At 48.3% G+C, this 13,253-nt stretch overlaps 1 protein-coding gene and 1 long non-coding RNA gene across 4 annotated transcripts in view; one reads left to right on the top strand and one right to left on the bottom strand.

Annotated features, from left to right (window-relative positions):
• Positions 1-9,789, bottom strand: part of Arfgef2 (ARF guanine nucleotide exchange factor 2) — an 86,342-nt gene extending 76,553 nt beyond the window's left edge. For both annotated transcript variants that reach the window (NM_181083.3, NM_001430231.1), the window contains 1 exon segment: positions 9,499-9,789. In NM_181083.3, coding sequence (NP_851597.2) covers positions 9,499-9,619 — 121 coding nt within the window. In that variant the 5' untranslated portion in view covers positions 9,620-9,789.
• LOC134486207 (uncharacterized) lies at positions 9,122-11,022 on the top strand. 2 transcript variants are annotated; one of them, XR_015684855.1, is made up of 2 exons: positions 9,122-9,232; positions 10,767-11,022. It is a non-coding gene; the product is annotated as an uncharacterized LOC134486207 (long non-coding RNA). The 2 variants fall into 2 exon arrangements; XR_015684854.1 differs by lacking the exon at positions 9,122-9,232 and adding an exon at positions 9,998-10,102.
• The last annotated feature ends 2,231 nt before the right edge of the window (positions 11,023-13,253 follow it).

The following is a 13,253-nucleotide window of genomic DNA, read 5'->3' as shown; positions in this document are numbered from 1 at the left end:
TCTGCTTCCTGACTGTGGACATGTGACCAAGGCCTCAAGCTCCCACCACAGGGTACTGCGAACCAAAACAAACTCTTCCTTCTGGAAGCTGTTTCGAGGCAGCAAGGAGATAGGCAATGTGGGAAGTGGTTCACACTGAGGGGAGCCAATGGCCCTTAGCTGCTCAACTCTCCAACAGCACCCAAGTTCAGAATCCTTAACGGCTCCAGTCGCCACTCTGGTCTCCCGGTCCACAACTCAGGATGGCACCCTCCACTCCCACTCTGTCCCATGGCTCTCAGTCCCAGGCTCACACGTTACCACTTCAGAGGTGCCTTGCAGCATCACCAACAGCTGCCACTGGAACCACGCTGCTCTGCATCCCCAACACCTTCTGCTTTTCCCTCTGGCTTACTCCTCTCAGCTTTCTTCACAGTACTGAGGGGTGGCCCCTGGCATCCTATGTGACAGCTCCTTTACGCCTTCTTCCCCAGCAGAGTGGAGCCTCTATGCCAGCCAGCCTGTGCCGTCCACTAGAAGGTGTCAGCAGACAGGAGCGGCCCTCAGTGTGTACTGAACGCCTGTGTAAATCCTCCTATCTCTTTCCTGCTACTTAACCCCTCCCTCAAGCAGATCCCTTTTCGACAACATTTAGAAAATCCCTCCGGACGAGCCCCTCTTTTTATTTAAAGAAAAAAAAAAAGAGCACGGACTGCTCTTCCGGAGGTCCTGAGTTCAATTCCCAGCAACCACATGGTGGGTCACAACCATCTGTAATGGGATCTAATTCTCTCTTCTGGTGTGTCTGAAGACAGCTACAGTGTACTTATATAAAATAAATAAATAAACAAACAAACAAACAAACAAACAAACCATCCCAATGTCTTCTACCTTAAGGTGAGAAAACGAGAGGTGTGCGTGGCGACACACCTTGTAATCCCAGCGTTCAGGAGGTCGAAGCACAGCTGCCTCAAGTTCCAGGCTAACCAATACTACACAGCAAGAGTCAGCCTCAAGACCAAGAAAAAGACAAACTTTCTCCGAGCCACACACCCCTCTTTCTGACAGCACACCCAACCAAGTACAGCCTGTGCTCCCTGTCGGGTCCCTGTCCTGCCCTCACTTCTGCCCACGCCAGTCTGGATTCTACCTGCAGCAGCACTCCACCCACACAGCTCAAGAGCCCATCAGTAACCAGGTCTCTAACCTTTCATGCACCATCGTTTTTTAACCTATATTCCAGCCCCCCACCCCCACCTCTCTGTATGCACGCCATCTTACTAGCCTCCCTCGGCATCCCACTTACCAAGCCCACAAGCCCGCATCTGCCCTGTGCTTCCCACCTGTCTCTGCTCCCTCCTGGGCCCAGGCAGGAAGAGACGCGGGTTCTCCCACTAGTCCCCCAGCCCCGCGTTCCAGGCTCTAGACCAGGCCTCTTAGCAATCTCAGGCTATCTATGCAGCTGCTTCCTATTTCATGTGTCTAACTGAATGGTGCATGATATGGTTTGTATAGGGATGTCTTCCACAAGGCCCACGGTTTAAAGACGCGGTTCCCCAGACAACGGAGCCAATTGTGAGGGGTGATTAGCTAGAGGACACTAACTGTATCAGTCAATCCACTGGTGAGTCCACCCTGAGTACGCGACCAAAGCTGGGCTTGGCTGAAGGGAGGAGAGATCGCTTAGGGACGTGCCTCTGAAGGATGGCTGGTCCTGGTGTCTCTTTCTCTCTCCTCCTGGCCATGAGGTGGACAGCTCTGATTCACCACATCCTTCCATCCTGACGCTCTTCCTCATCTCAGGCCCAACAACGAAACTGGCCAGCAATGGACCAGAGCCTCTGAGACCAGGATCCCAGTGATTCCACCTTTAAGCTATCCTCTGAGATACTTGTCACAGCAACGAGACACAGACTAATGCGTACCTAGTTCCAGCTCAGATGAGCCCTCCGTCTTCCCATCTGACAGCTGGCTGAACCACCCCAGTTCTTGTGCTTTTACCCAGGTTCCCTTAGCTTGACTTGTGCTGCCATCACTCCCACTACCCACCCCTCACCAGCATGGCGCTTAGTGCCTCTTACTTGATCTCCTCCAGCAATCCCTCTAGTCTCTCTAAGACTGACAATGCCAGCACCTTTTTCAAACTCGTCAGTGTCAACCCAGTGTTGGACCATGACCCTGTGGGGCTTTGACCCTCCTCCCTACCTCACTCCCAAGCACACTAGGGCTCAGACAAACATTACTGTCACAAAGCCTTTGCTTATGCTGGCCTCTCTGCAGAACTGCCTCCCACCCCAACTTCTGTGCCTGCATTCACCACTCCCACCTCACTTCTCCTCAGAGACGTGCTCTTACAGGGCAGGCCTCTTGCTGGTGTGGCCACAGGGTGTGACTGCGGCTGCCTCAGAGCACAGTCCTTGTTTGTCTTGCTCCTCTGGCATCAGGAGGCCAGCTGTGACACCCAAGTACATCCCTCTGAATGAGAGATTGGTAAACAGTGACAGATATGTATGGATAACTCTAGCACTGAGGGGAAGTCAACCTTTCTATCTCTCCACAGAAGGCCTGTTCTCCTCGCTAACTGTAAAACCTAGTAAAACACCCCACACCAACCATAATTAGCCTGACAGGAAGGTCCAAGCATGAGTCAGCAAACGTAAAACTATTTTCTACGATAACCCACAGGAAAGACAGTCCCTTGTCCCTGCAGAGAGCAGTGATAAGGAAACCTGGCTGAGCTTTCCCTGTGAAGACTGTTCTGTGATGAAGTACAGCTTTTCACAGGTCTGCCCTTCTCCGTAAGGAGCAGGCTTGCTGTTTGCCTGGCCGAGGCTTTCTCGGATTCCGGAGACAAGAGCCAGATTCATGGATGCAGCTCCATAGGCCAACTCATGAGGCTGAGAAGGGTGAGCGCCCAGAGGCATGAGAAACAGCAGATCACCACCGGCTCTAGCCTGTGCCCCTTCTTCACAGCACGAACTTACTTAAGCCGGGTCAGTAGGTCCTCTCATCGTCTTAGACGCAAGGCACCAAGAAACTAGATCACTGAAAGGGTCAAAGTTTGCCACCAATCATGATACATTTCAATTATCAACACAGCACACTGCTCAGCTGCTGTTGCTAGAAGGAGAGCTCCCTCCTGGAAACACTACAAAACTTATCAACAGAGCGGCCTGCAGGGAGCTGGCTCAGCAGAGAAGAACACACTCTGCTCCTATGGAAGATCTGGGTTTGGTTCCCAGGGCCGCCATGACAGGCACCTACAACTCCTTATTCAGGGAATCTGGTGCTGCCTTCTAACATGCATGGGCACTTATACACACACACACACACACACACACACACACACACACACACACACACACGTAGATCTTTGTGAGTTTGAGGTCAGTCTGGTCTACAGAGTGAGTTCCAGGAAAGCCAAATATACATATACCAGAAACCCTGCCTCAAATAACAAGAAACAAACAAAAAAAATGTATTTCCGAAAGTTAATTTTATTACTTTGTGTGCCATGGGTGTTTCGCCTGAATGTCTGAGCACCATGAGAGGTCAGAACACCAGATCCTCTAGGACTGTAGTTGTGAATGAGCCACCATGTGGGTGCTGGGGGTCAAATCCAAGTCCTCTGGAGAGCTGCCTGTGGCCTTAACTGTTGAGCCATCAGAGTCCCCTCTGGGGATTTTTTTTTTTTTAAGTTTGTTTGGTGTTTTTGGTTTTGGGGTTTTGTTGTTGTTATCGAGCCAGGGTTTCTCTGTGTAGCCCTGACTGTCCTGGAACTCACTTTGGAGACCAGACTCTGTGTGTAAACTCAAAGATCTGCCTGCCTCTGCCTCCTGAGTACTGGGATTACGGATGTGAGCCACCGCTGCCCAGCTTGGTTTTTGGTTCTTTAAAAGAGCAATCTGCAGGTATGAGCTTTGCCAGCTCAGTTTTTATGAACTATATCATTTGCAAACAAAATTCCTAATCCAGACAACAAAATTTAATAAAATTGAAGGATTTATTCTGGACAATATTTCAATTAATTACTCTATTTATTTTTGGATCTTGAGATAAAAGTTTTTCCATAGAACCTTGGTTGGTCCAGAATTCACTCTGTAAATCGAGCTGGCCTCAAACACAACAAAACCCTGTCTCTGGCTCTCCAGTACTGGGATTACAGGTGTGCACCCTGATGCCTGACTGAACACATATGCCATCTCTAAGACAGGCACTCAATAAATAGCAGGGTATGGCTTTCAACTCATGATCCTCCTGCCTCAGCTTCCAGAATGCTGGGATTACAAGTATGTGCCACATTAGGCAAGTAGCAATTTTTTAAAATATTTTTCAGATTTCACACTTAAGGTTCTGCCTAACAGTGACAAGGATTTTTTGTTTCAAGGGATTTGATGCTGTGAATAGGACCTCACACATGCTAACAAACTCTGCCCTGCGTGACGTGTCTAGGCCTAAATGCTAACCATTCACACACACCCAGGCTTATAAATATATTCTGTAACTCCCTCTGTCTTCCGAGTGACATTTAAATAAGCTAAACCAACAAACCAACAACCACCACCCATGAGCCACCTCTCCTTGGCCCTCTTCACAGTATAGCTAGTCCCGAAGAAAGCCCTGCTAATGGCTACTGTGCCCCCACCTCCCACCCACACCTCCTCCCACATCTGTCTTCTCTCACCTGCAGTGTACAGGTCAAACAGCTCAATGGATGGTCACTCATGGCTCACAAGCTTCTAAACCCTGACATCAAACAGAGAGAGCAGCACACCTGAGACTAGACCTCATTCCACAGCTTAGGTAAGTGGGAGGGAGCTGCAGCCTCACTTGCCCACCCACTGTGCAGCTGTGGACAAAGCTGTGGAAAACTCCATCTTTCCCACTATAGGAGAGCCCCAAACAGTCACCAACCCAGAATCTGGAGGTCAGCATTCAGGGCTGCTGATGCAGATAACTCAAATCGGAAAAACCTAGCTCAGTGATGCTCATCTGAAACCACCTCCCAGCACAACAAAGGCAGATAAAATACTGAAGAGGAAAAAAAAGGAGAAAGAAAGAAAAAAGAAAAAAGATCTTTATGACCAGAAGGTTTCAAGTGTAACTTAGAACTCAACAACAGAAAACAGTCTCCTCACTGAAACTTCACCAGAGTGCCATGAACATTTTCAGAGACTTTGTAGAGGCCTTACCCAGGGGACTCTGGTGAGATACCGGCTCCATCATCACTGGATGAGTGACCCCTGAGTAGCTTGTTCAACTCTTAGGCCTTAATGGAGGTGATGATAATAGTAAGGTCCAAACTAAAGCTCACAGTGGCACTGTGTCTGGAATCCAGAAACCTAGTATACAGCGGATATTATATAGATGCTATAGAATATAAACCAGTCATATGACAATTAGATACACATCTGTTCTTATATTTTCACGATGGCTGAGCATGCCAGCCAATTACAGAACACTTTGGCCCTTTCATATGCTTTGTGCATATTAAATTATTAAATGGATTCTCTCTCTCTCTCTCTCTCTCTCTCACACACACACACACACACACACACACACACACACACACAAGGATCATTAGGTTGATTCAATTAAACAATTAAACTGTGGACAAAATTTTCCATATTCAATTTAAAAACACTTAAGGCTTTTTATTTTTTACTTTTGTGATTAACCTTCCAAATTCCATACAATTTAAGAACAGAATATAAAGAGACATGCAGAAAGATGGGCCTTAAGTAAGACAATTACAAAAGGAAGGTTTTACAAATGGAATTAAACTCCCCCAACAGAGAGGGTTGGACTGAAAGGCGGGAGCTGATTAACGAATGTCCAGGCTTCATTAAAGGAACACGAGCAACACTGTCCTTGGGGTGAAACTCTCACAGGATCTTGATTTCTCCTGACTAGGACACCAGCCCAGATTCGGGCAGACATCTACCTATGCATTTGATACTCAGAGAGATGACTCACTGAGTCACTCCAATCCTGTTCTACCCTGCTCATCACTGCTGTTACAGAAGTCAACGCCTGTCTCCATTTGCATTTAGCAAATTAGCAATGTTAGGAGCACAGCCTTCTGTCACGGAACCTTGTTGTATGTATGTACATCATGTGTGTGCCTGGTGCTCACAGACCCCCTGGCACTGAGCTGTAGACTACTGTGAACCACTTACCACACAGGTGCTGGAAATAAACCAAGGTCTTCTGCAAGGGCAGTCAGCACTCCTAAAATTCCTAACTGCTAAGCCAACTCTGGTCCCATAATTACCTTTTTATTTACTGTATCTACAAACCAAGCAGATCAGTAAGTGACTCCTGAAAGACCTAACCAAGGTTAAAAACACAGAATCAGAGTGCTTACAGACTCTGTGGTAATAATCAAGGCAGCAAGCATCTGCTGAGCACCCACTCTACCCCAAGAGTTTGTACACGCCAAGTAACCTCATCTTAAAGGGAACACTGACACACACGTAAGACTAACTACAAATACAGCAAGTGAAGGCAGGTGATTTGAATCCAGAAAAGTCTTGAGTCCCAGAAGGACCTGAGATGCTTCAGGCTTCTGAAGCTCTCACCATCCCCAACATGCTGTAACTGGCTATAACCTGTCATAAAAACAGATTCCAGTAACAACTATTTATCAGTCAAGCACTCCAGCTTTCAATGGTCACTTAGAGTTCTTATCAAAATTGATGACAATCTATCTATATGCTTATCTTTAAGCACATTATTCTTCTTGGGGTTGGAGATAGTTCAGCATTTAAGATCACTGGGGGCTGGGGATTTAGCTCAGTGGTAGAGCGCTTACCTAGGAAGCACAAGGCCCTGGGTTCGGTCCCCAGCTCCGAAAAAAAGAACCAAAAAAAAAAAAAAAAAAAAAAAAAAAAAAAATCACTGGCTGCTCTTCCAGAGGGCCTAGGTTCTATTCCCAGCACCCACACAGCAGCTCACGACGGTCTAGTCTGTTCTTTAACTTCAGTTCTAAGGGATCTGACACACAAACAGACATGCAAGCAAAACACCAATGCACATAAAATTTAAAAAAAAACATATTTTTTTAAAAAAGCAAAGCAAGACCAAAACAAAACAAAACCCTCTTCTTAAAGAAAACACATTATACTTCTTACCCACTCCCTCACTTCAGCCATTTTTCCTTACTTCTTCCTCATTTTTGTATTTACATGTGGTATACATACATGCACGGTTACATGTGGGGGTATACTCATGTGTTTATATGTGAATACACATGTGCATGGAGGCCCAAAGTTGATGATGGGAATCTTTCTTGATTGCTCTCCACTATCCGAGGCAGTGTCTTCCCCTGAACTGGAGCTTACCAATTCACTTAGACAGCTTGCCCCAAGAACCCCTCTCTGCCCCCCAAGTACCTACAACATAGGCAGCCACAACATGCACTTGGTTTATAAATACCAATGGGTTTTGGGAACCAAACCCTGGTCCTCACACTTCCGCTGTGAGCACCTTATCCACTGAGCTACCTCCCCAGCCCCACATTCCTCTTCTTAAATGAGGTTACTGAGATACAGGGTAAGGGGGCACAGGTACTCTGCAGTGTTTTTACTGTTCAGAAGTAAAAGCAAGTCTTTTAACTAAGCACTAGCTACTATCTTAAATGATAGCTCCCTGGGTATGAACTCTCTGATCACTGATCACAAGCCATCCCTCCGATTTCACATAGCCAAGAGTGAAGTTGCTGCTTGTTAAGACCAGTTCTCACACACATGTGTGTATGCAGTAAGTATGCACGTTCACACATGAGAACACGTGTGTATAAACATATAATTCAAATGTGCATTTCTATGGCCTAAATTGAAAAGAAATCTGAATTTTTATACAAAAATGTAATCCAAATTTTTAAAAAATCTAATAATGTATCAGTGTTACGGCCCAGCATGACCCACAGGACAATTTCATAAGTAGATCCCAGCAATATGATAAAATTTCTGAACAAGAAATCAAAACTTAAGGTATTATGACAAGAATGGAGTCTAGAAGGGTTTCAACCTGATGCTCGTACCTAACTCACAGTTCCTTCTCTAATGCTTACCCTACATTCCTGACAGAACAAAACCCAACCCTTGGCCCTGGTTTTCACAACAGAAAAGCTTTAACATTTAGGTCTCAGTAAATCCCTTCTACAGACCCTGAATTTCACAAGATTAGCTGCTTCTGGATTACACAGGCCTCAAGCACCTCCCTACCAACAACAGTTTCTGACCCTAAGGGACTCTTAAAATGCTTCCCACACAAGGCCTAAACCTTATTCACTGGGAAGTGCAAAGGTCACAAATCCATTCTCAAGTGAATGCTCTCCTGTGCCCATGGGGAAGAGTGACTAACAGAAACTTTCTGTTTACTCAACTTTTTAGGACAACGGGCCTCTTAACCAAATCCCATGGATTGCACAAAATGGTGAATTAGCAGGGAGACAACTCTGGTCAAATGTCTGGTGTTCTCCACCCACAACTTTTTTCCTCTTGAACCTCCACAGGGTGGACATTTCTTACCTTTCAGCACTGGGTTCAAATGTCACACGTTTAGGAGGGACTACTTTCCTGACCATCCAACCTAAGGAGACCTCAGGTCCTCTGTATCACTTCTTGGTCTTCTATTCTGACAGCAGTACTTATCAGTAATGTTTTGTCTACTCTACCAGAATATAAGAAGACCCACAAGAGCATACAAGGACTCCATTTCTCCTTCATGGTCATCTCCTCAGTGCCTGCTACACAGGCTCTTGCTAAGTAACTAAAGATAGGAGACTAAAGTTGGTGTCAACTCGCGAGCTTTAACCTAGCGAGGAGCTAGAGACTTCTGTCTTTCCAATAATCCATGGATCCATTCAACCAGCAAATATTTACTGAGCAACTACTGTGTGCCAAGCACTGTCATAGATGCACAGGATACCGCATTGAATAAATCAGACGAATATCTTTGCTCTGCAGAACCTTTATTTTAGGGACCCGCCCTAAAATGAGTAAAAGTCTTACACACTTGTCCAATGCCTGAAATATAGATCACCCTACATCCCTTCGAGGTGAAGCGCTCTCCGAGCCCGAATGCTCTCCAGTGAGACATTTCCAGAACAAGCTTCCGGGGTTCCTCAACACCAACTGGTCAGCTCTCTCACCTGCTCTGATCGCTCACGTGGGAGAACCCCATCCAGCAGTCAAGATAAAGGAAAAACTTAAGAGCAAGAACTACTGCTTCAGAGGACTTAGAGATGGTGAGGGGAGGAACCAGGAAACGGGACAAGAAGCCGTGGCACGAGCCCTAGACAGGGAGGCTGGAAAACCAGCCGTAGCTGTCACCAACTTGCTAGGTGACCTTGGGCCAGTCTCGGCCGCCCCAACACCAGCTCCCACCGGGGCAGTAAGCGGAAGAGGACGGGAGGGTGGGATTCGGGTTGGGAGAAGCGGAGGACAGCAGGCCGGGAGGGTAACGGCCGGCGTGGGGAAGCCGGCGCGGGCCAGGCCGGGGCGGCTCACTCACCGAGCGCCACCTGGCAGGCCCTACGCAGCTGGGAGTGCTGGGGCCGCTTCACCTCCTTGTCAGCTAGGATCTTCTCCAGGGCCCGGGACACGAACATGCTCTTGGTCTGGCTTTCCTGCATGGCCCCGGCCTGCGGGGGCCGGCAACCCCGCGAGCCGGCGGTGAGAGCGAGCAGGAGAGCGAGGCTGAGGACTCGGCGTCCCGGCCGGCACCGGCCGCGTCCGTGCGTGCCGCCCTGTCAGGAAGAGACGCCCCGGCCCCACAGCGCCGCCATGTTGCAACGCGTCACGTGACCACGTGACTGGTGGTGTACCTACGTCTACTGAGCGTCGGTCGACCCTGTGACCCCAAGGGCGGGGGCCGGCAGGGAGGCGGGGCCAGAATGGGGGTGGCGCCCTGTGAGTGGGGCGGGTGGGAGGGGCGAATGCCATTGGTGGGCGTGGTCTGTGTGATTGGGGCGGGGCCTGCACGAGTTGGGCTGGTCAGGGCGTGTCTAAGTAGTATAGCGGGGCCAGGTAGGAAGAGTGATGGTCCTTAGTGAAGACTGTGAAGGAGAAGAAAATGGAAGTGAAAGACTTCAGAAGTGGGCAGCCCCGAATGAAAGGTGCAGGTGACCGGGGGTAGGAAGAGAGGTGACTAAGAGCATGCGACAGTTACGCTGAGAAAATCGAAAGAGGGAAGGAGTACAGGGGAAAGAAAGAAATCGTAAAAAGAATTAGTGAGAGTAATAATAGGCGAGAGGAGAGAGATGGGCAAAGGGAAGAGAATGGAATGAGGGAGGTGACAGAGAGTAAGGACAGTGAAGAGAAAGGAGAAGCCAGGACATTGAGAATAGAAAGATGGTCAGAAGCCATAGTCAGGAAGAGCAGAGAAATAATCAGGGAAGGAAAGGAGGCTCAGAGAAGTGAGAACCAGGGCTGAGGATGAAGCCAGAAGGTAAGAGAGAGGAGGAGAAAAGACAGAAGAGGGAAGAAAGGGGGACGCCAGAAGGTACATTCACAGTGTCCATCCTGTATAGATTTGCATCCCTGTCAGCAAACTACACCAGCCTTGGACCAACTTTATGACAGTCCTGTTACCACAGGAGAGACAGCTCTTGGCTGATCAGTTTGTGAGCAGTAATCCTTCTGTCTCTGCCTCTCAAGTGCTGGGATGCTAGTCCTACAGCACTTGTAGCGTTTTACTTGCTTGTTTGTTTTTGGTTTTCTGTTGTTTTGATATATGTATCCCAGGCTGGCTTTGAACTCAATGTGCCCTTTTGGTTTCAGACCCCAGGACAAGGAACTGAGATGTGTGTTCCTGGCCTCCAGGTTCTCCCGGCATCCTTCAATCCCTACCTGCTGTCCCCTGCCCTCAACCTGAACTCTCCAGCCCAGGAGTTGGACTGCCCTTCCCCTTCCCCAGAGGGGTGTGTGTGTGTCTGCAAGCACTCTTTCTCTCTCTCCCCCACCTCTCTCTTTTCCCATGGTGACTTCCCTGAACTCACCTAAGAGCAGCTTCCCAATGAATCTGAGTTTAATATAATCTTATCTGTCTTGAATTGGTTCATTGCACTGGCAGAGAAATAACTTAGCGCCCGCCCTCGTCAGCTGAGATTGTAGGAGTACGTCTCCACACCTGAACCTCTGCTTTCTAAATACCAATCTGTGGCGATGCTGCCAAGGACGCCCCCCTTTTCCTGGTCTGTTTTCATCAGCCTCCAGTTCTCACAGTAGGAGGGCAAGACAGGAGAAGAGAGTTTCTCAGGTAGTCAGAGTAGCATGGCCTCTACAGGAGTAGAAGACAGGGCCTGCCTCCAGGGCTGCTTCCACTCCACAGCACACCCATACCATGTCTCCACAGCACTGATGCCTCACCCCCTGCTTTCCCACAGGGCAGCCTTGATGCTTTGTCTCACAAGCAGATAGTTGTTCCTCGTCGAAATCTTGGGGATGTCCTATACCACCATGTGCAAATGCTCTGCTCAAATATCCATTGTCCCTGTGTCTCCCTAGCTCGTATTTATAATAGTATTCGTATTTTCAGTTTGTTGGGCGCTGTCCTGGGAGGTCTGGTCCAGAGCCAGGTGGGACACTTCAAGACTGTAAATTCCATTGATTACAATGTGACTTTAACACCCCTGTCAGAAAAAAGGAAGCTGTTTCTCCAGGCCCCTGCTCCTGGGCCACCCTCGTAACTGACAGAGTAGCTGGACTCTGGAGGCCTGGTCCCCTACCTTCCTTTGCTCTCTGGGACTACTGTGTGCTTCTCAGAAGAGTCTCGGGACAAAGAGGACATAAAATCCAGGTCTCCCAGCCCATATAGCCCGTTCTCAGCCAGCACACCAGGGGGATACAGCAGTATGATACACACTGGTGAGAATGGCAGAGTTGCTTAGAAAACCCATCCGTCAGAAGGAATCAACAAACCCTTATTTTAAGTCATGATAGGTTGGGGGTGCTTGTTACACAGCAGTCAATCACTGGAATCTTTTAATCCTTATGCATTGAATGAAGGAAGGAAGGAAGGAAGGAAGGAAGGAAGGAAGGAAGGAATTGTGACATTCTCAGAGTGCAGTGCAGTTGTCCAAGTGATATTTTGAACCTCATACCCTTGAGGGAAGTCCGACTGAGGCATTTAGGGGCCACTGCAAGGACACAAAAGGAAAACAAGCTTTATACCCTTAACCTGTCTGTGGAAAGGATGCTTCCAACAGTTTTGTTAGTATTCTGTCTCTGCTCCACCCCAGAGCTACCTAGCAACAGCCAGGTATGCTCCGCCCCACAGTTGCCTGGCAATAGCCAGCTGTGCCTGACTATAAAGGGGGCTGTTTGCCCACCTCCTCTCCGTCTTGCTCTCTCTTGCTTTTTGCTCTTCTCTGCTCTGCTCTTGTGCCCTCTTCCCCTTTGTTCCTTCTCTTCCCTCTCCCCCCACCCTCCAAGTGCTCATGGCCAGCCTCCTTTATTTCTCCCCTCTTCTACTCTTCTTCTCTCATTAAACTTCTCCACGTGGAATCATGTTGGTTTGGTGTGTTCTGTCTGTACACAAGCTGAGATTTAAACCCCACAAATACCAGGGAGGGTCACAGGCCCTTTACAAAGTAAGATCCCTCATGACTAAACCAAGCGAAATGACAGACTGAGAGACCTTGTTCCTTACGAAGCCCTTTAAGTCCCCAGGGAGCACACAGACAAATTCTCAAAGCAAAAATCGCCTGTGTCAGTTGACCTAAATGTCATTAATTTGGGAGTTCACACAGTGTCCAACACATAACGAGCTCCCCGATAGCTTCCTCGCAATGGCACTGCTGACGTGTGCGAGAACAGTTGCCTGGTGACTTTTGCAGACACTCGAAGGCCACTTTAGCTACAGTGGTAAACTCCTCACCAGAACCGAAGGATCTGACAGGTGCCTGAGATGGAACAAAACTCTGGGGAGCTCCATCTTCAAAACACATCTGCCTCCATCATTAACTACCTCAACGGTTGAGCGAGACTCCACTCAGCCTGCTTGCAGATTCGTGGGTAGGTAGGGAGATGTTTTATCCAAGACAATAACTCAGGGTAAACTTGACCTACTGTCCACCAGAGCCAACAAGTGATTCCTCTGTCTCACCCTTAGCAACTCAAATACCCCTAGTCCTTCAGCCTTACTGTAAGGCCCAGACTCAGCCATGAGGCCTAGATCTATAAGATGACAGCTACCAAAGCAACGTAGCGGTTCCCGAGCCCTCTTAGCCCACCAAGGACAAGGCTAAGATGTTAGTGGACAAGAAT

This window comes from Rattus norvegicus, chromosome 3 (genome assembly GCF_021556685.1).
Source record: "Rattus norvegicus strain SHRSP/BbbUtx chromosome 3, alternate assembly SHRSP_T2T, whole genome shotgun sequence".
NCBI classification, from domain to species: Eukaryota; Metazoa; Chordata; class Mammalia; order Rodentia; family Muridae; genus Rattus; species Rattus norvegicus.
This window is presented reverse-complemented; position numbering and strand designations above follow the sequence as displayed.